At 34.9% G+C, this 22,456-nt stretch overlaps 2 protein-coding genes across 4 annotated transcripts in view; both read left to right on the top strand.

Moving 5' to 3' along the window:
• Positions 1 to 22,456, top strand: part of LOC125878391 (uncharacterized) — a 67,398-nt gene that overhangs the window by 29,716 nt on the left and 15,226 nt on the right. The gene's annotated exons all lie outside the window — the stretch shown is intronic.
• LOC125878398 (uncharacterized) lies at positions 6,178 to 18,883 on the top strand. Of its 3 annotated transcripts, XM_049559643.1 has the most exons (6): positions 6,246 to 6,358; positions 7,044 to 7,115; positions 8,782 to 8,845; positions 8,922 to 9,492; positions 18,281 to 18,366; positions 18,529 to 18,883. In XM_049559643.1, exons 4-6 carry the CDS (start codon positions 9,027 to 9,029, stop codon positions 18,667 to 18,669), a joined length of 693 nt encoding a protein of 230 aa, XP_049415600.1. In that variant the 5' UTR covers positions 6,246 to 6,358; positions 7,044 to 7,115; positions 8,782 to 8,845; positions 8,922 to 9,026; the 3' UTR covers positions 18,670 to 18,883. The 3 variants fall into 3 exon arrangements, with proteins under 3 accessions (XP_049415602.1, XP_049415603.1, XP_049415600.1); XM_049559645.1 differs by lacking the exon at positions 7,044 to 7,115 and having other exon boundaries at positions 6,178 to 6,358; XM_049559646.1 differs by lacking the exon at positions 7,044 to 7,115 and having other exon boundaries at positions 6,232 to 6,358; positions 8,919 to 9,492.

The following is a 22,456-nucleotide window of genomic DNA, read 5'->3' as shown; positions in this document are numbered from 1 at the left end:
GAAATGTCCTTATCTAAGGTAATCTTGAGGAACACTTAAGTGTGCTTGAAGAGGTTGTATGGGCGGTCACTTCTTGTCTTACTCAAGTGTGTCTTAAGATTATATTAGGTAGAGGTCCTATGGTAATGAAATGACATGTGTTCTTTTAAAGTTAAGCATGAGTTGTATATGGACATATGTTGATTATATGTATGGTGGGCTATGGTCTTATATGTTAATGTTGACTTGTATTATGTCTCTTATACTTGTAAAGGAAAGGTTTTATCAAATTGATATGAAAGCATTTATTCTTTGAAAATGTCCTTTTTGACATGTTTTTGCATGGTCTCCATACTTAGTACTTAATTGTGCTAACCCCTTTCTTTCCCTTTTTTGAACTAAAGTGTAGGGATTTGGAGAAGATGACATGTCATGGCTTTGATAGGTTTCTAAGTGTTGAAGATGAAGACTTGGTGAGTCCTCATAGATTCGAGGACAATACCCAATACGTTCTTTTATGTCTTTTAGTATTGTTTAAGTTGTGTACGGGATTAGTCCCGAAATTTGTACTCTAAAGTATTAGATGGTTTTGAGACATCATGTATAAAGTCTAGAAAGTCTTCCGCTTGCTATTGTTTTTTTTTAATGAAATGTTTTCTTGGTAAAGAAAGTTTTTAATTCCTTATGGTTTTAGTGTCTATGCGATGAAGAATGCTAAGAGGCTTGTATTAGACCTCTTCGAGGTCGAGTATGCCAGTTACGACTAGGGGGTGATCCCGAGTCGTGACAATTTCCCTCATAATTTGAGTGGGCTAGGTTTAGCAAAAATAGGTTAGGGTTGAATTATTAATTCGGTCAAAAATTTTAGTGGATATCCTAGTTGGCAAGCCTATGTGGCGGAATTAGTGTCATGTGGTTTACCAAATCACTTCTGTTAAGTCTTAAGGGTAATTGTGGTCTCTTAGGATAACGGTAGGGACATTTTTTATCCTAAAATGTAACGGAGGGTATAAGTGGTCTATATCTCATAGTTCAGGGGCAATTTTGACCCTTTTTCGTATATTTAATAATATATATCTAAATGACTTGGACTTGAGGTGCGGGCCGGATTGGTTATTTAATTAAATTTAAAGATTTATTTTTTGTAATTTATTTTGAATAAATTGTTTATTTAAAATTTAAAATTTAAATTTTAAATGAAACAAAAAATTTTGTATGTTCGAATAAGGAGCAACATAAGTTTTTCTTTTCAAAAAGGGAGCAACTAAAAACTGTGATTATTTAGAAAATGAGTCTCTTTCATGAAAAGTCATTTGTAAATGAAATAACATGACTATTATGAAAAGTCATCTATGTTCATTAAAGAACATGATTATTATGAAAAGTCATCTCTTAAGTTCTATAAATACGAAGCATTCCGAGAAGTAGCGAATTCAATTGCATATATGTTTTTAGCTTTGTTGTATCATGATAGAAAATTGTTTGTATCCCTAAAAAAATATACATACAATAACTCTTGAAAGATAGTGATCTTTCAGCCTCAAAACTTTTAATTTCTCTGTTATTTTTATTTTAACAACTTCAACTAACATCTCACTCAAACTTTCATAGTATAAGTTGGTAGGTTTGATACATTTATATATAGCTAGATAGATATGGCCCGTGCTTAGCACAGGCCCAACATGTAATATTTTCAAGTGGTTTATACTCTGCATGGTAATTCGGTGATGATGAAAAGAAGAATAGAACAACAGTATGTGAAAGGAAGTTTGAATTTGAAAATTCAACTTTCTTCTTGTCTTTCATATTTTTACATTATTTAAGCATCCTCATTTATAATATAAATGAGCATATTACAAACTTTGTGGTGATCATATGTCACGCTCTGAGCCTACATCCCGGACGTGACTGGCACTCGAGAACCATTGTTGGCCCAAGCGAATTCTTGGCCTGACTTACTTACTCAGCGAAAGACTCTAATCATTATTACAATGATCAAATGCACTTCTACTCAACTGTTTAATAAAATAACTTAGAACGTTTATAGGTCAAACATTCAACTTAGACAAAATGACAACTCAAGTCTTAACATATGAAACAATAATGCAAAGAAAACTAAACTACTAACTGTCTATGAAGCGCCTAAAACAAGAAGGGATGTCGGGACAAGACCCCCGATCATCCTAACAACTGAAATACTAGAAAGCAAAGTAAAAAAAGTCCTCCGAAAAGCAAGAAGGCTCACCAATTGACTCTAAGTGCTCAATTGGATCAACGAGGCACTGGATGTTGATCCAGATTACCAGTGTCTGCATCATAAAATGATGCAGGTCAAATGGCAGTACATTGAATGTACGAGTATGCGAGAGGAATACTAAAACATAACGTAAGCTTGACAAGAATCTGAAAAGAATACTTACCTTGACTTTACTCAACTCATGAATAACTTAACTCAATATAAAGCAACAATACACATGCAATATGTAAAGCTTTAAAAACAATAGAAAACAACTAAATTTGTTAAAGAAATGCGACAACAACTCAACTTACTTATATAATAAAGTAATATAATACTGTGGAAGTTTCTCTAACTGACAACCATCACTATGAGCCTAAGTGGTGATACACCGTCTTGCCCACGCTGCCATAACTGTCCTATACTTGCCGTCATATAGAACGTCTTAACTAAGTGGATCCACTAGTCTATGCTAAAAAGCACTTAAAGAATCATCTAAAAAGTATGATCATTTACTACCCATGATGACTACATGGTTTATGGAGACTGGAGTTATTATGAACTCGCATTCACATATCGGTGCTCAATACTACTCCCAAAATATACTTAGCTCATATGTTTTTAAAACAAAACTTATTTCTTTGGTTTGAGATAATTACTCAAAACTTAGCTTAAAAACTCTTTTGGAAATGTGTTTCCGTTTTTGCTCAAATGTGAAAACATTTTTAACTCTTGGAAATACTTAGTTCTCGTATAATCTTTGAAGAAATAAAATTTACTCTTACTCTTTCCTCAACTCAAAGCTTAAGCCTTAAAACAAAGTTAAAACGTTTGTGAAAGACTTTTGAAGTACTTTATGAACTTCTCTTGACTTAACTCTTAACCTCTTGACTTGATTCTTAACTTTTCTTGAGTTGAATTATGGATTCAAGGATTGTGATTTGTGATAGGAAGGATCTCATGATGTTTAGGAGTGGTTTTAGATAGTTAAACATGAGAAAAGATCAAGAAATCACTGTCTGAGAACTAGTCCGCGACGTGGAGATGTATCTAAATATTTAGTCGCAAAATAATTTTTGAGGCAGAACGGTCCGTGACCGCTCCGCAATGCGAAGAAAAATTCTGCGAAACTAGGGGTAGGCCCGCGACGAGGACTGGAAAACCAGATTTACCCGACTTTTTCCTTCTTCATTTTCCAACCCCAATTCGCCTAAACTCGGTTCTTTTTCCCAAATTCTCTTTAGATTCAGATACCCAATAAATGTACCTAAGAATCTAACTCAAAACAACTCTAAAATTCGACTCGATAATCTCAAGAACTCCTCAATTCAGCCCGATTCAATAACGAAAACAAATTCAAGAACATCAAACTTTCCCTTTTTGGACGAATTCACGCTGAAATAAACAAGCTTGGCACGTGGGTGAACGAACCCAACGTTATAACAGTCTCACATACCTCGTAGGGATCACCCCTTGGCGAAATCTACAAGCGATTCTTGAAGAACTTGATGATTCTAACACTTTCTCCTCTTTTCTCCTATTCTTTTCTCTTTTCTCAAAACCTTAACTTAGTTTTCAAAAGCGTAAACTGACCAAGTTCAGTTTAGACCCCAATTAAACTCCTAAAAACGAAACAAAGAAATTTGGTAAGGAAAAGACCAAACTACCCTTCAAAAATCCGGATTACATTTTCCTTATTTAAACATCCCAACTTCCAATGAGCATATCTCACTCATACGAACTCGGAATCGTGCAAACTCGACGGCGTTGGAAAGAAAATTCCAAGATCTTTCCTACGGTATCTGGAACACACCTAACTCATTCTGAGCTAGGAGTTATGGTCGTTCAAAGTTGACCAAAAACCCAAACTTAACGTAACTTAACAAATTTCTATAATTTTTTTCATTCTTTCCTAAAATGACTATTTCCAATTCTAACTCTTTCTAGTTCTTTCAATTAGCGAGATGTTACATCATAAGACATCTAATTCTCTCTAGTTTTTATATTCTTCATGCTTGTTAATTAGTAGAAGTTTGATACTTCATTAGGATTTTATAAGGAGAGGCCTAACTCCCCTTGCTTGTACTTAATAAAACGCCACAAGACATTGTCTAATGGTACAGATTTGTGGAAAACAAAAAAAATGTGCATGTGAAATGATTGATGTAGGTAAACGACATAATCACTACTAAAAAAAAAAGTGAATATCGACCTAAAAATTACCGACCTCAAATGGAAGGTGGTAATTTTCGATCTCCGGAGGTCGATATTTTTAAAAAGAATAAAAAAAAAAAACTTTAGAAAATCGACTACAAGGGGTTGATTGTTATGCAAAATAAAGCGGAAAAATCAAATACCGACCTCTGGAGGTTTGAATTTTTCTCGAAAAAAATGAATTACAATACAAATTGACCTCTTGATGTCGATATTAAATAAATAAATAAATAACAATATTTTATTTTTCTCAATTAAATATAAAAAATAAATTTGAGAAAATTTTTGAATTAATTTTATTTAAATCTTCTTTCGGAGGACGATTTTATGTAAAATAAAAAACAAAAAAAAATAAAATACCAACTTCCGAAAGTCGGTAAAATTAAATAGTATGTAAGTAAATTAATTTTCAATAAAATATTTATATAGTGACTTTAGAAAATTAATAAATTAATATTTTCAATTAACTTTAAATAAATCGTCCTCCGGATGACGCTTTTATATAAGTTAAAAAATAAATTAATATAAAATACCAACCTCATGTGGTCGATATTTTTTATTTAATATAATTACTTTCAATAAAAGCGACATCCGGTGGTCGATTTGTTAAAGATATTCCTATTAATCATAATTTTGTTATTGTGCATAATATTAAATTTTCATTTTACACCTACAATTAATTGTTTCAAAAAGTGTAACAATTTTATAAATAAAAAGATAGAATTTGTGGAATAAATAAATAAACATCAATAATTCATATTTAGAGTATGAAACTACGTTGATATGAATTAGGAGATAATTATACTTATGTTTCTGGAGTAATGTACAAATTCTATCAATTCGTCGTCAAATCATGAACTTAATATTTCATGTAATGATGTAGAGGTGAAGAGCTAACATATAATCCATTCGAGTATGAAATACGAGATAATACTCGTGGAAATGTCATGATAACAATTAATTATAAATTTTATATTTATATAATTAATTGTTTAATTATTTGTACGTATAACCTTCAATGTGATCTTATCTTGTTTTATGAAATAGACAATAGAACATTGTAAATTACTGTATAAAGCAAGTTCTATCAAGATTATTATATACGTTCGATCTTGAATGAATGTCAAGTGTTGTGATCATATCGTAGGCAATGATGACATGTAAAGGATAATTCATCGGAGTATGAAATACGTTGATTAATTATATACTCCTCGAGTAGTTTAACAAATCAAGCCTTATAAATTAGTGGTTCAGATATGAAATACATTATCAATTAAAGAAATACCGATGATCAATTCAAGGAGATTTATATATTAAATTTGATATTGATAAACTTTTGTTGATCGATAAAATTAAATTTACATAATTAGGAGGTATATAATTTAAATTTATAAAATTAAATTTATTAAATTAAACTTCTGTTGATGTGTAGTTAAATTAAATTTATATATGGAATTTTAATTAATAAAATCGACCTCAAGAGGTGAGTTTATATTAAAATAAATTAATAAATACCGCCCTTAAGGTAGGTATATTTAAATTATTATTTTATTTAAATAATATCAACTTCACGATGTTGATATTTATTAAATATTTTTAATTATTTTAAAAGATACCGACATTCCGTGGTCGATAAATTAAACACTTCTGTTAAAAAAAATGATAATATCAAAACCCTAAGTCAACTCTCACTCCTCTCTCACCCCGACGGCCCGACCCACCCCCGACCCAACCCCATCGGCGCCCATCCCCACCCATCCCCGACCGGCGCCACGCCACCATCCCTGACCGTCGCCACCCCACGCCACCACCCCCGACCGGCGCTGCCTCAGCAGCAGCAGCAGGAGGTCGCGCCACCATCCCGAACGGCGCCGCCTCGATCAGCAGCAGCAAAAGTTCGCGCCACCATCCCCGACCTTCTTACTCAAGGTGAATTTTTAGAATTTTTAGAACCCAGTTCGAACTAGCTCATTGCTGCTGTTTTGTCCTCGCATTGGACTGTTTTTTGTATGTTCTATTTTGAGAATCAAACAACTGTGTTTTTGTACTTCTTCACCTAAAGGACTAGCTCATGTGGTTTCATGCTTGACTTTAGTGAGAACTTTGTAGCCAAATAATCCTGCAAATCAGTGACACCCTTAAAGGCCTTTGGACAAATAGTTCTTCTCAGCTTGCTTAGCATCAATCTTCTCAAAATTTACCTTACTAACATAAACTTTGGTTGAGGTAGAAATGACATAAGTCTGATAAACACAGATGCAGTTGATTTGTTATAACAAATACTGCCTTAATGAGGTTTGTCTTACATGTAAAAGGCCTTGTAGTAATAATAGTCAGTTGGGACCAAATTGGATTTCTCATCATTAGATTGTTTGTCCAGTAACCAATGGGAAAGAAAAAAACGATTGTAGCCATGTTTAGGGCATTGTTTCTTGGCTGGAGTGATATTTTCTGTTGCAGTTCTGTAAGCATGAAACACTGTTCTTATTTCCTGTTCAAAACATGAGCTAGTCTTTTTTTTTTTCTTTCTTTTTGGCTATGTTTTTCAACATTTGTTCTCAATTCTCATACTACTTTCAATGAGCCGATTAGCATTTGTTTCTTCTCGTGCTAGGCAACTGAGGAAGCTCAACATCTAAAAAAGTTGATACAAGACTCTGCTTCTTTCATCAAAGTAGGAGATAAGGTTTGGTGCTTCTAAATTTCTAAAGTTCAAGTACAATTGTTTTCTATAATGTGTTTGTGTCCATCTAGTATTGATACTTAGCTTTAATTTTGTAATAATTTGTTTGTGTCCATTGAGTGTTTGTTTAGCACAAGTACCAACACTAGTTGATCCTATTGATGACAAAATTTATTTTTGATCGATTTGTGTCCATCTAGTGTTGATATTAAGCATAAGTACCAACACTAGTTGATCCTATTGATGACAAAATTGATTTTCTTACAAGATCGATTAGTGTTCATCTAGTGTTGACACTTAAGTTTAAATTTAGAAATAATATATTTGTTAAGCATAAGTACCAACACTAGTCGATCCTATTGATGACAAAATTGATTTTCTTGCAAGATCGATTTGTGTTCATCTAGGGTTGACACTTAACTTTAAATTTAATTTTGAGTTGTTTAGTTGGTGGATTTAGTTGTTAGAATTAAATCAAAACTAAACTAGTTAAAGTTAAAATGTTGTTAAGTTGTTTAAATAAGTTAAAATAAATAATGTGGTTTAGTTGATGGATTTAGTTGTTGGAATTAAGTCAAAACTAAAATAATGAATTTTCTGACTTAAAATTAAAACTGACCTCGAGAGGTCAGTAAATACCGACCTCGAGCGGTCGGTATCGAATAGCGACCAAGCTCATTCCGACCTAAGCTGGGAAGTTGGTATTTCAGGGAATACCGACCTCCGGAAGTCGGTATTTGTAGGTCGGTCTTCACTGATTTTTTAGTAGTGAATAAGAGTATATAGTGTAAAAGTTAACAGATCATTGCATCAATTATCCTGCTTTACAACCACATATATCTTTTATAAATATCAAATCTGATAGACTTAAAACACATGAACTTCAAAGTGCAATAATACAACTAATTTCTCCCATTCCTTCCACAAACAACTTTACTGCAGACAGGTATCTTTTAAATACTCTTCAGTTGTTAAAACCAGTCATGCCATGCTCCTAGTCCATACATAAGAATACATGTTAGTCTGAAAACATTGTGGCTACTCTCCCTGTACATTTTGATTTCAAACAATTGGATATCTAGAGAAGTAGTGGCAGTAATGGATGGAGTAGCCTTAAGCCACATATTCATGAGGAAAATTGGTTAGACTGTCAAAAACATTATATGACATACCGCATCTTTTCAACTTCTGCAATAAAATATCCACTCCCATTGTTGAGATTATGTTTCCAACACTCATTGAAGATGATCCAATATCTCATTTTCTTGGCTAGAAAAAAAAATCAAGCTATCATCCAATAATGCCAAATAGCTTCATAACAGGTTTAGTGATATGTCATCTACTGAAAATACTTATTTTACATTTGTGATCTTCAAGAAGAACTGAATGATAAAAACAATAAGCACATATTGACATGTGATGATATGAAATAGAGCAAATTGAAAATGATGTTTTGAATAAACCTCAGTTGGCAACCTTGCGTAATGGAAATACCAAGCTTTTTGCACGCAATACCACGATAATAAAATCATAATCTAAAAAGAAATATTTTTGGCCCGAAACATGTTATATAGACGGGATGTCATGCAATGCAAGAATCATGTGAACAGAAAGCGTATAATAAATCAAGCTTTCTTCCTTGCATCTGAAAATGTCTTCTTCTTTGTAGGTGTACCTTCTGGTGGGGAATCTCGTAAGAGAGTCAAAACCTAGTGCTCCAAATTTGTAGATCTGTAAGTATTTCTCTTCCCCTTTTCCTTTTGTTGCAGCTGAATTGTTCCTTAATACTCCCCATTTGATGTGAAGCAGGACGGAAATTGCTCCCAAATTACTTCCTACTGATCTCCTAGCTGGACATAAGGACTTTAATGCATATCTGGTGGTGCGATTCTCACTTCTGAATCTCAAATTAAAATGGCTTCAGCAGAAAACAATGGTGCCTCTAGCCACCCCTCCAGTACCCGCGCCACCACGAAAACCACCGTTGTCGATGGCATAAACGCTGGCCTTATTATTTCAACCACCGAGACCATACGTTTGTTTCTCGCCGGAGCTTCCGCGGGAGTTGAACTCTCCGATGACCTGAGAGAACTCGCGTCTTCCCTTTCCGATCATCCCACGGTACCATACAAACATCTGAGGTCGGTTTGGATCGGGTCTAACCCTGTAACACGACCTGATCTGATGGGCTTGTTATCCGGATCCAATTTCGTCTTCTGCAGTCCAAAACCTAGAGAAAAAAGTGAGGAACTCAAAGCTCGGTTGAGGAAACTAGAAGAAGCGTCGGAGAGGAAGGCGTATGATGAATTGGTGAAGGATATTACTCCTAGGAAACCTGTGGATGAACCTTTTTCCTCTTATAAAGATCAAATGGGCTTTGGTGAGTCTCTCTTTTGCATATTATAATGATCTATTGGCATTATTGAAGTTGTATTTCCTAGTTCCAATTTTATTGACATAGTATTGGAATGAAATCAGTCTGAATAGAACAGACTGATGACATAGGATTCATAACCCCAATTAGTATGAATTAAGGCCATAGTTGATTGATATTGATTACTCTGATTGGAATCAGCTATTGAGGTGAGAATTGAAATTTTATTTAAATAGAAGTGAGTTCAAAAAGCTAATTTTTTGGAAAAAATTGAACTTTCTTATTCCAGTAATATATACAACAGCAACAACATACCAAATGTAGTCCTATAAGTGGTGTCTGGGAAGGGTAGTGTGTAAGGCTGTAAGCAACCTTACCCCTTGAATGATGTTCAGTTTCCCCCACTCCTAAGCTAAGTAATGAGCGAGAAAGACGAATGCCAAAAGAAACTATTTACGTAGTAATAGTAAGTCATAGTGAGAACAGGAAATGTATAATTTCATCCATCCTTCCAATAAAGCAAGCGACCAATGATTGCCATCAAGCAAGTTGTATAGACTATAGACTTGCAGGATCAGGTGGGAACTTGATAGGTAGAGAGGTTGTTTCCAATTGACCCTCGGCCTAAGACACACACACACAAACATATATATATATATGTGTGTGTGTGTGTGTGTGTGTTTCTAAGAAAGTGAACACAATTTTGATTTAACAAAGGTTCAAATTAGGACAGTTTAAAGTGGGAGTTAGAGTAGTTTTAACTGTGGGATATAAATCATAATATGATGGCAAGAGCATTAGCATGGGTTAGTCAAAAGCTTCATTTTTTTTTTTTTGAACTTGGTAAGGTTGTCAAAAGCTTCAGTTGAAAAGGAGTGATTTCTGATACACTTCATCATCTTCAGAATCTGATGAGGTGAAGTTGGTTAAGACTCACTTATGTCTACACACACATATGTAAACATCCCCCTTTATTGGACAACAAAGAAAAAATTTTCTGGAACAACTCTCTAGGTTTCAGACTCAGGAGTTGACTTCAGTTTTTTGCTGTCAAAGGCTTGTGTGATGGCGTGGTTAAGCCCTGAAACTAGATGGAAAGCAGGCTGATTACATTTCTCTCTTGCACTGCTCTTTAGTTCAGATAGGTGCCGAGGGATGCGTTTGATCATGCATGGATCTTTCTTGAAGCTAGCATCACTAAACAATAACTATTTCACTTAATTATACAGTTCCATATCTTTTTGTATAATTGTTTTTGTGTTTGCAGTTATTGTTCTTTGATTGCATTTATATTTAAATTTGCACCTTTCTTCATCAAACCATCATTTTTCTTTGCACTTTGCACTTTGCACTTAAATCCCAACAGACCTCAGTGCTCCTTTTTTTTCCCGCCTTTGATAACATTGCTTCCTATATGAGCATTTAGAACATGTATTTCAAAGGTATAGGGCTAATCAAATTTCTTGTGTTCCATTATAAGAGGGCTGTTTTGGTTGGAAAAGATGTGGATCAACCTTCCAAGAGATTTCTTGCTAGGCTACTCTTCGATTTGCTTAATAAATAACCTGATGGTAGAAGTAACAAAGTAAGTTTGAATAAGCGTGTCTGTTGGGATTCATCGGAAACAGCCTCTCTATCCCACAAAAGTAGGGGTGTAAGGTCTGCATACATCCTACCCTCCCCAGACTCCACTTGTGGGACTACACTGGGTATGTTGTTGTTGTATCTATTGGGATTCAAAGAGATTGGGAATTATTGCTTGTAAATGTTCTTCTGAAGATTATTTTTTTTTGGACAAAAAATGCTCTTCTGAAGGTTTTGCAAGCCTCATATGATAGATTATAGGCAAAACGTCTTTATACATTTGACAGGGTGTTGCCAAAAAAGATAGAGTTGGAGATAATTTTGGTATCTAGGCACGATTCATAATCAGACTTGTTGTTCGCATGCCAGCCTTGTTTTAGCCGCTAAGTTTCTCTAGACTTTTTTGTTAACTTTTAGCCATTAAGCAGTTCATTCTTGGAGGCAAAAATCATACAGAAATTAGTGATGTTTTGCTGAAAATTAGAGGATCCTATATCACTATCTGCCATGCAAAGCTTCAATATCTTCAAAAGTCTAGCTTTACCAGACATATGAGAGATTAATTTTTGATTAGTGAGGTCATCTTGTTCTCTTGTTCTTTGTCATGTGCAGTTCCAGGGAATATCATTTAGGAGATCTGATTAGGGTTCCAAGTGTTTCTTGCCTCTGCATATTTATACAACTCTTCGGTAACATGAGCTGAGCCTTGTTTCTGTGAGATTTTTCGTTGTATATAAAGAATAAGTTGTTACTTCCTTATGGTGTTTGACGTGGACACGGAGGTTAATATTTTAATTTGACTTTACATATTGTATTTGTGATTGCTGAGGAAAATATTAAAGTAATGGTTAAAAAGTTTGTTTGATAGATGAACCATGCTATCGATGATTAAACTTTGAACAGACGTGATGTTTTTTTTTTTAAAAAAAAAAAAATTAAACTGCCTCCTTTGATCATTGATGAGCAAAAATTACAAGTTTGAGTTTGGCATACCAAACTGATTACATGAGCATAGAGTAGTGACAAAGCAGTTTGTTTCCTAAATTAACTGTAGCTCTAGTAGAAATGCAGAGGTCAAGAGGGGTCATATACAATAGTTGCTGGTTTAAAAGTTTTGGATCTGAAGGTAGGAAAGTCCCATCTGTCCTTATTAACTAGACCCTTAACATGTCTAGGAAGTTCCGAGAAGGAGTTGAAGACATGTACTCCCACCAAACCATGACCGAGGGCTGCTAGTTTATCAGCAGGTTTGTTAGCCTCCCTAAAACAGTGACTGATATTAAAACCATGGTAATCAACTAACTTCTGAATCTCCTGAATCTGGTTCTCAAGTGCCCAAGGAGGTCTCTATTCTTTTTTTTATCCATTTAGTCAACAACATGGAGTCTGTCTCTCCCCATACCATGTCGTAGCCTCTGTTCTTACACCAGTTGAGCCCAAATAGCATTGCGGTTGTTTCTGCCATGTTGCTTGTGCCTTGATCGAATAGGCAAAAATCAGAAAGCCTTGATTATCTCAAATTATTCCGCCGCCTCCACAATTTTCTTGAAGGCAACTCCCATTACTATTGAGTTTTACTATCAGTGTAGGTGGTTTGAGCCACCTAACCATGATAAATGTCCTTTGTTGGATTTCAGCTTCAAATATTTGGCATATGCTATCCCATGTTGCTCCAATTCTGGCCTTGCTAAAGGAACCTTGTAACCTGCAAGATAGTAAAAATGTCATTAGTTTTTGTTCTATAGAGTGAAGGTTTTTCATCCTCAAACTTGCTACTACATCTTTGTCTCCACAATTCCCAACAAATAATGGAGGGTAGAGTTTTAGCGATGAAAGCAGCTATGGGGTTGCGAGTCCTCAAATTCCACCAATTTATCAAAAGCATCTTCAGAGAGATGTTCCTATAACTGATTCCCAGAGGACCCGCAAAATTATTCCACACTCTCTTGGCATGATCGCCTTGACAAAAAAGATGATCTACCGTCTCAATTATATTGATTCTGTTAACATCATCACAACAGTGGCATCCTCGAGGAATATTGATGCCTAATCTTGCCACTTTATCATTAGTAGATAATTTATCATTAATCGCTCTCCAAGTGAGAAAAGACATTTTAAAAGGAATGTTGCTGCTCCAAACATTATTTGAGATGTTCTGATTTATTTATTTTTTTCTGATGTTGCTCCAAGCCAAACAAATGCTGAATAGCCCGGTAGTAGTCTGGGTCCAAATGGCCTTATCATCTTTATTGTTGTCAAGAACAATTCCTAGGCTAATAAGAACCTTGCAGTCCACAACAAAAGTATGATGATGAAGTGGCTTTGGAGATACAACTTGGAAGACGCAGGGCTCTGGAAAGAGGTCATCATAGCTAAGCATGGAAGGCTGAATCAATGGTGCACAAATATTACTACACTTCCTTGCGGAGTGGGACTATGGAAGAGTATTAGGATGTTGTGGGACACATTTGATCAGAACGCTTACTTTGAATTGGGCAATGGTTTACTCCTAAAATTTTGGACAGACATATGACTTGGAAATAACACTCTTCAGGAGAATTTCCCAGATCTGTTTACAATTGCTCAAGATCCCAATTCTGTTATTGCTGCTAATAGAGAAGGGATTAATTGGGATCTGAGATTTAGAAGGAATATGCACGATTGGGAAGTGAGTGATCTGGTAGACCTTTTTGCTAGACTACAACACTGTCACATTAATCTCCAGGCAGCTGATAAGCTCAAGTGGGGACACCAGAAAGGAGTTTATACAGTCAAGGAAGGGTATCAACAATTGTGCTCTAGAAACCCTGTGATAGATAACTGGCCCTGGAAACTCATTTGGAGGACCAAGCTACCACCTAAGGTAGTTTTTTTCACCTGGACAGCTCTATATGAGGCATGTCTCACCCAAGACAACATAAAGAAAAGAAAAATCCAGTTCCCAAACAGATGCTATATGTGCAAAAAAGAAATTGAAACCCCTAGACACCTTCTTCTTCATTGTGAGGTGGCCTCAGAATTATGGAGCATGTTTTTTTGTCTCTCTGGCATCAATTGGACCACACCCCTCACAGTTAAGGATGCATATGAGAGTTGGAGCCTATGGAAAGTTGACAAAGCCATCAAGAAGATCTGGATTATGATACCTGCTTGTATTTTTTGGTGTATTTGGTTAGAGAAGAACAAGAGATGTTTTGATGGAGAGTCAACTGCTTTAGGCATTTTGAAGAGTAGATGCATTGCAAATTTGTTTAGTTGGTCCAACTTGTATACTGCTGTTAAATGCAGAACAACTTCAGGATTTTACTAACTCATTAGTTCTGGCTTAGATAGTTTGTATAGTTAGCCAGAGATTTTTTTTTTGTAGCTCAAATGCCATATCTTGTAAATCTTGCATCTTCTTGATGCTGTTATTAATACCACTTATCTTATAAAAAAAAAATAATCATGTTTTTTAGCTCCATATTGGGTTGAGTTTGAAGACTATTCCACTCCCAAGTACCATTCTTAAGAAGAGAATTGAGCTTGATTTGAGTATGACCATTTACATTAGAGGTGATCAGATAGAGAGGTCCTAAGTCGGACCAATTATCAAACCAAAATGATACATCGCCTCTTCCTAGTTTCCACAGAATATACTCTTCAGTGTTGTGCTTGATTTCTTGAAGAGCTTTCCAACAGTGAGAACTTCCTTTGGCTAATTGAACACTGATCGGATGTTGGTCAAAGAAATATTTAGCACACATGAATTCTCTCCAAAGAGATTTAGAAGTTCTAATATTGCCTCAAACGCATTACATATGTCATTGATCCTTCTGAAGTTTACTCCTCCTTCATCATAAGGGTAACATAAGTTATCCCAAGAGCTATTGTAGCTTTCTTTTCTGGAACTGTACTTCCTTACCTTTAGGCAGACTAATAGCAGTCCATTGACCAGGAGGGACTTTGCTTCTGACTATTGTTCCATTGAATATGTGAGTGACTTCCCGGCAAGAGTGACATCATTTGGAATGTTGATCCCATTTTTGAATTTACTCTTCTTGTTTTCCAGCGTCTCAATCTTTTTGACATTAACATTCACCATAGAAGCTAAATTACCCTTTAGCTGGAGGTCAGGATCATTTATCTTTGTATTTGCCCTGCTTCTGGTTCTTCTTACTGATAAGTTGGTTTGATTTTGAGTTTTCTCTAATTCCTTGGTGGTTTTAGCTTTGTCAACTCTTGTAGGCTTAGTGATAATCTGCTCCCGGGTGTTCTGATTTTTTTCATCATTGGCTCGGGTGATATCCATATCTTGTGTCTCCTCGTTGTTCAGTAGTTGGTCGAACCTGTTTCCGCTTCCACCAGTGGTATCAGATTGGTCTGTTGTGTTACCCCCATTCTTGGTGTCTCTAGTTATGCTTTCCGCTTTGTTTTTCCTCCTGTCCACTTGTGTCCAACCTTCTTTATCGGTCTTGGCAGAAATTTCAGCAACTTTGGACCCATGAGCTTTGTTATTCCCTATTGCTTCTCCTTGATTTCTAAGTTGTTTGTTTCCAGATCCTTGTTGGCTTGATTGCTTTGGGATGTTGGCGTTGTTGCCATGTTGTTGGTTACCTCCTTTATTTGGTCTATTGTCGTCTTTAATCTGCTCATTTGCATTATTCTCATTCTGTAAATCCGGGTGGAGGATTCCACATTTAATTTGGACATGCCCTTGTTTTTTACAGTGGGAACAGAAAAGAGGAATAGCTTCATATTCTATTTTTTGAGCAAAGCTTTCCAATTCCCCTGCTGTGTTCCTGATTTCCACACTGATCTCATGAATTAAAGGTCGGATGACATGTAAAATAGCATGGGTAACACATGATGTTGCAAATGTATTAACCTACTATGTTAGCTCATGAGCCGATTGATGTTGTTCTTTTGGGGCATATGCCTGACCGACTGATGCTTTAAAATTTGGCATTTCAAGTTCTTTGCTGTAAAAACCAATATTGGATTAGGCTTCTTTCTTAACATGGGAATGCACATAGGGGTGATTAGTTCATTGTCTATAACCTCCTGAGATTTTGAGGCAGAATAATTGGATCAATAGGTGTTAAATTGTCAATAGAGATGTTGGAGGGAGAGGGCTTATTTTAGGAAAAAAAGAGATGTTGGGTGGACCGGTGGAGAGGTAAACTTCCACTACTAATTTATAGAGATAGGTATGAATGGAAAATCTTGAAATTGGGGATAAAATTTGGGTTTCAACAAGAAGAGAATACATCAAATACCAAGAATATGTGAATAGTTTCTTTTCATTTTCTATTCTTCAAACGAGTTGCTAAGTTTGATCTAAAATTTAAAAGGAACTTATGCATTCTTCTCTCTTTTTTGTCATTTCCCTTTTATATGTATAGCAAGTCTTTTCGTAGTTTGGTTGTAATCAACGCCTGTGCCCAGGCTTCCAGTTGCAGTTTTGTCTGCCCTCCTCAACCCTAAAAAATTGAAAAATGCATGATCACATGCTTGCTGCATAGAGTATGGTAACTTGTGAATGTTTTTCTTTTTTTACTTTTGAAGTTTATGTTTGTGAATAGAGAAAAGAAGAGAGATAACTTGTGTTGAATAGATTGATGAATGAGAGCCTTTTTATAAAAGGGCTATGAAATAAGTAGTAATGTTTTCCTGATTTTTGGTAATATTACTTGTGAAAAATTCATTAAGGATATTGTCTACATTATTTTGTGTAATTATGACTTAGAGAATAAACTTTAAAGACATTCCAACATATAGTTGCATTAGGTTTCTTGCTTTCCAATGTGTACTCCCAATTTTAAGGTGGTGATCGGAACTGGAAAGCTGAGCAGAGTATCTGGATAAAGTTACAGTATACTGTTAAAGAAGCAGTTATTTCAGTAATATTGTCGTTGAAATGTCAAAAAATAAAATTGACTTGGTACCATCAAATAGTATGAAATGACGGTGGTCCTATGAATGGAAACTAAGGACATGCAGGACACCAACTTGACTTGATTGTTAACAAACCTAAACATTCCTTTCCTTTCCTTTCAAGTTTCAAATAGTCTCTCCTGGATTGTAGCTGGTATGGTGCGCCATCATTTCTGTTGCTCGTATGCCTTTGCTGTACCAACTTCTCAAAAAGTCCATGTTACATTTTTGCATTGTCCAATGAATGCCCGGTAAACTCAAAAACAGTTTCCACGATTTTAAAACTACCGGGCATGCAAAAACAGGTGGCTTATACGTTCAGGCTTAATTCAACACAGGTTCTGGCACCTCACTAGCATACCTCTTTTCTGGAGGTTATCCTGTGTTAAGTATGCTTCATTTGCAACCAACCATGCTACTTTCGGTGGTGCTTTTGTTCTCCATGTGTTCCTCCATGGCTAGGTATTGGGCCTTCGTTCTTCAACGATCAAAAAACTCATGGTAAGGATTAACAGTGAAAGAACCTGAACTATGCATCTTTGAAAATTCATGTCATCATTGCTGGACAAGGTTTGAAAATGTTCCAATTATCTAATAAAATATGTTATCCTGTTCATTAGGGTTCTTCTGAAGCTCAAATTCCATTCATTCTAATTTATGTATTCGGCAATTGTTGATTTCACATTCTTCCTTAACAACTGGGTACTTGTGGGTACTTGTGGACTTGACCTATTTTCCTTTAGCTGAATGTTAGACAGAATAGTGGCTTTGGAGAAAAAGTCCTTTTAACAAATTTGATGAGTTCTTTTTAGAACTTGGATTTTTGCTTTTTGCCTATTGCTTCTGTTTTTCTGTTTGTACGCATGTACGTTTTTGTTGTGGAAGCGAGTGCTTTCTTTTGTTTCCTCATCTTGCTTCTTTGTAGAGTAGTGCAGCAATTCTTGGGAGAAGTTCCAGTACTGACTGATATTTCATGAGTTAATTGAACAATAAAATCAAACTCATTAAGCTGCATCCGTATGAAGATACATCACTTGATTTGCTAGTATCAACTGTGAGGTTGATACAGTTGCTGCGTCCTGATTTGACCATGTGAGTGAGAGAGTTAGGAATGATCTACTATCGCTAACTTGTATATCTCTGGTCTTCACCAGCTTTTTTCGTTTTCGTTCCTCTTCCGTTTGTTCAGGTTAAGTTCGCTGTTAGGTAGCTCCTTTCTTTACAAGTTCCTTTTGAATTAAATAAGAATTTGATTTGCAGTTTAATTCTAAGTAGTTCTGGTCCTTTGGTGCAGGCTTACATGTTGGTATAGCAATGTTCACTGGCTATCTGATGGGATATTTTGCATTCAGGGCCTTATTTAATCACAGTCCAGCAATGGTAAGTTTTTAATTTGATTTCCTCGTGATTCTATTCGATACAACCTCTATACGTGGAGCAACAGCAACTATATAACCGACCTCTTCTCCTGTGCTTTTGTCTACTGTATCTACTTCCGCTGGTTCACTACTCTGTATTGAAGTCTCATTGCTCTTTCTTCAGAGCGCTGCTGGAGGCATTCTTGGATTGGTCATTGCCATGCTTGTCGAGACACTTCTCTTTATTATCAGAACTTCGAGTTTAGATAAAAAACCGGCTAGAAAAGCCACTTCGTTCACAACAACGCAGAAGAAGAATCAGTAGGTTCATCACAAGAAGTTGATTCTTTCTATGTTTCCTTAGAATAGGAATAAATATTTTGGTATTGAGCATCTTATTTATTTCTCCTCCTGTGAATTTTTATGCTGTAAAATATGTATTCTTTGATTTGTGTAGCTCACTATAGGTTCGTTATAAGAGAAGTATTGCACTGGCAATGCAAAATTATTTATAATTGGGAAGTTTGTCTTTGGCACTTGGAATACAAAAGTTAATTTTATTGTCATTCACAGAAAACCATGTGCTTTGTTTGGTACTCCTCCCTCACTTTTTTTTGTTCACTATTAAAAATAGATGTTCGTTTTTACCTGTTCAGTTTGGAAATCAAGAGATAAATTGTCACTTGGTTTCTCTTTCCTCTATTCCATATTGACTGAACTTTTTAGGCTTTTTTCATTGTTCAAAATAATTGAATAGTTCTCAAGTTCAAGATGATATTTGAATTTTTTTTTCATGTTTTCCCATTCCTTTATTGAAGTCTACTTATAAAGTTATAATTATGATTTCATAAAAAGGGCAATAGTGAAAATTATAGGTAAACGTATGTCCTTGAATGTTTTTCTTAATATGTGTGTATTGTCTTACAAATTCACTTAATATGGAATAAAGAAAGTAATTTACTCTTATTAGTAACTATATTCATTTTTCAAAATATTGAAATTATTATACTCAAGAGGTGATATTACTTATTAGAAGTGGACAAATAAAATTGAACGGAGGGAGACTATCCACTTGCTTAAATGCAAAGACAAATAGAAGCGTAAAAATAAATCAAAACATGCACATGGAATGCTTGAATTGCTACTTAATTATGCCTTCAAATTATGTCAAAGGTAACTCAAACTTAATTAAAGTTGTTACATTTGAATTTAGTACTATTAACTATAAAATGGACCTTATTATTGGGGTATTTTATGTTGTCTCTTTGGTCTTTGTGTTGTGACTAAGAAAATGATAATGGCACTTTAATATATTATAGTAGTAGTTTGAATAATTATAATAAATTATTTTTTAAGTGGATGTTAATCGTGCCAATACATCTACTACTTATATATAAGTGGCAATAAGCATACATGAGACGGTCAACTTGCCGACTAAGGGCATCTTTGGAATAACACTATAATTTTGCTTTGACGTGTTGTACATTGTAGAAGGGGAACTTTCATATATAACTACTCAAAAATAGCCTAATTACTCTTCATAGCTATAGTTTGATAATTACAATTCGTAGCTACATGTTATATGGAGGAGAGAGGCGAGCGAGACTGGGAGAGAGAGGAGAGAGGCGAGAAAGAGGGGGGAAAGAGTGGGAGAAAGGTGAATTGTATATGTATATATTGGTTAGATAATTGTATATTATACATGTGTATTTGTATATTGGGCAAACCACATAAATCCCACTAGTTTAGGACTTAATTATTAAGATTCTCAATAGTTTCAAATATTACTTCCTGTACCATATTTTATGCTTAGGATACATGAGTCTGAATCCAAGAGATACATGCAGTATCTGCCAAATTTTAAAATTGAGATACAAAATTTATTTATTCAAATTAATTGGTTGGAACTGATTTCCTTAATTAGAGGAGTAATTGAGGATTTTCAAAATACATAGATAATTGTCACGACCCGAGCCTACACCTTGGACGTGGCCGATACTCGAAGACCATTACTGGTCCCCAAGCGAACCCTCATCCTGGCTGACTACAAGCGGAAAACTGATTCAAGCATACAAAGCTTAAAAACTGAAATAAAAGTTCATAAAACTTAAATACAAACTTTAAGTCCAAAGAAAACTTTGTATAATAAAAGGCTTAAGTCATCGATGGCCCCTTAAAGTTATCCGCATATTTCATTTAGACACCTGAACTAGGGCCAGTACCTATTGAACACCTAAATTATTCAAAAAATTACCTATTAAACATAAAATGCTGATATGGCAGAAAAAGTGTTTTTCACCTTCTTTTGGCGCGTGAAGACATCTGAAATCATATTTTAATTTTTTTTTAAAAAAAAAAATTACAGTTGGCATTGTAAATAATTTTTAAAAAAATTAATCCAAAAAAGGAAAATCCCCCACCCCCTTCCTCCCCGTCCCCTAATTTCAGTCGTCTTCTTCACTGTTTTCAGAATCAAACTTACAGTGTATTTTTTTTTAAGATCAAATAATTGGATTTACTAAAGAAAGAAGAAACAAGATTTTTGGACATTGGAGTAATGAAAATCAACTAATTAGCTCTGCCAGAAAAAAAAAATTGGACATTGAAGTATAAAAATTTAGCCGCCAGCTCCATTTCCAGCACCTCCAAACAAACATCACCAATCAAATTAAAATATAAACTCATTTAACTTATAAAAAATAAAATTAAAGAATTCGATAAAATTAATTTGGGTCCTCTTGATTTCTCTTTGCACCCGATTTGAAATAATTACTTCGTTAACAAACTCCGCTTCTTCATCACTCTTGTACGAGTCTCACTTTGTATCTTTCTCTCACGTATTAGGTACGGAAAGCTGTTGTTATTTTTAAAAAAAGTTGAGTCTACAAGTAGTTTGAGAAGATATAGAGTGAATTAAGAAGAGAAATGTTGCCGGAAAGAAGATGAAGAAGAAAGGCGTAGGGTAGAAGAAATGGGGTGGGGGTAGTGTGGGGCCGGGTAAAAATGTGTTATTATAGACAATGTTTTTATGTATATTAAAAAGATTGAAAATATATTTGTAGTACTTTTTTTTTAATATAAAAATCATTCTTTCATAATTTTTGGGCCCCACTTGCCACATGTCATCTTTTCATTAATTATTTTGCCACATCATTGAGAGTGTATCACATACATTTTACATTTTTCACTTATTATTAAAAAATGTCTAATAGGAACAAGATTTGAATAGACAAAAGTGTTCAATAGGTATTAACCCTAGTTGAGGTGTCTAAGTGAAATATGCGGACAACTTTAAGGGGCCGTCGATGACTTAAGCCATAATAAAATATATACAACTCGCCATAAAAAGGCAACTTTAATCTTTAAAATATTTAATAAAATAAATGATACAGACTTCTCAACTATACTGACTATCTATGAAGCCTCTAACTGATAAAGATGGAAGTCGGGACAAGACCCACGACATCCTAACAACTGATATAACTGAAAGGTAAATGAAATCCTCCGAAAGCAAGGAGGTTCATCATAGCTAACTCGAACTCTCGGATGTATCAACGAAGCTCCTGTTGATGATCCTAAATACCTGTGTCTGCATCATGAGAAGCTGCAGGCCAAATGGCTCAGTACGTGGAATGTATGAGCATGTAAGAGAAATTCTAAAACATAAACATAAGCTTGAAACTTGATAGAAATGAAACATACTTACCTCTTCTCAAACTTACTCAACTCAAGGAATACTCAAGGGTACTCAAAACTACTCAAACTTACTCAACTCAGAAGTACTCAGGGATAAGATACTCAACTCCGAGATTAGATACTCAACTCAAGGATATGATATTCGACTCAAAGATATGATATTCGACTCTGGATACTCAACTCTAGATACTCAACTTTGAATACTCAACTAAATATGACTGAACTCATTTCAATATAAAGCAATTTAAAACAAGTGCAATATAAAGAAACAAACTTTTTTAAAACATGCTGTCAAATCTGTGTGTATGCAAGGATACAACATAACTCTGAAATGTATATAAAAATACAATAAACTGATGTATATAAAAATACAATAACTTCTGTGGGAGTTTCTCTAACCGACAACCATCACATAA

This window comes from Solanum stenotomum, chromosome 10 (assembly GCF_019186545.1).
Source record: "Solanum stenotomum isolate F172 chromosome 10, ASM1918654v1, whole genome shotgun sequence".
Lineage (NCBI taxonomy): Eukaryota > Viridiplantae > Streptophyta > Magnoliopsida > Solanales > Solanaceae > Solanum > Solanum stenotomum.
Note: the sequence above shows the minus strand (reverse complement) of the source record. Positions and strands in the feature narration are given on the sequence as shown.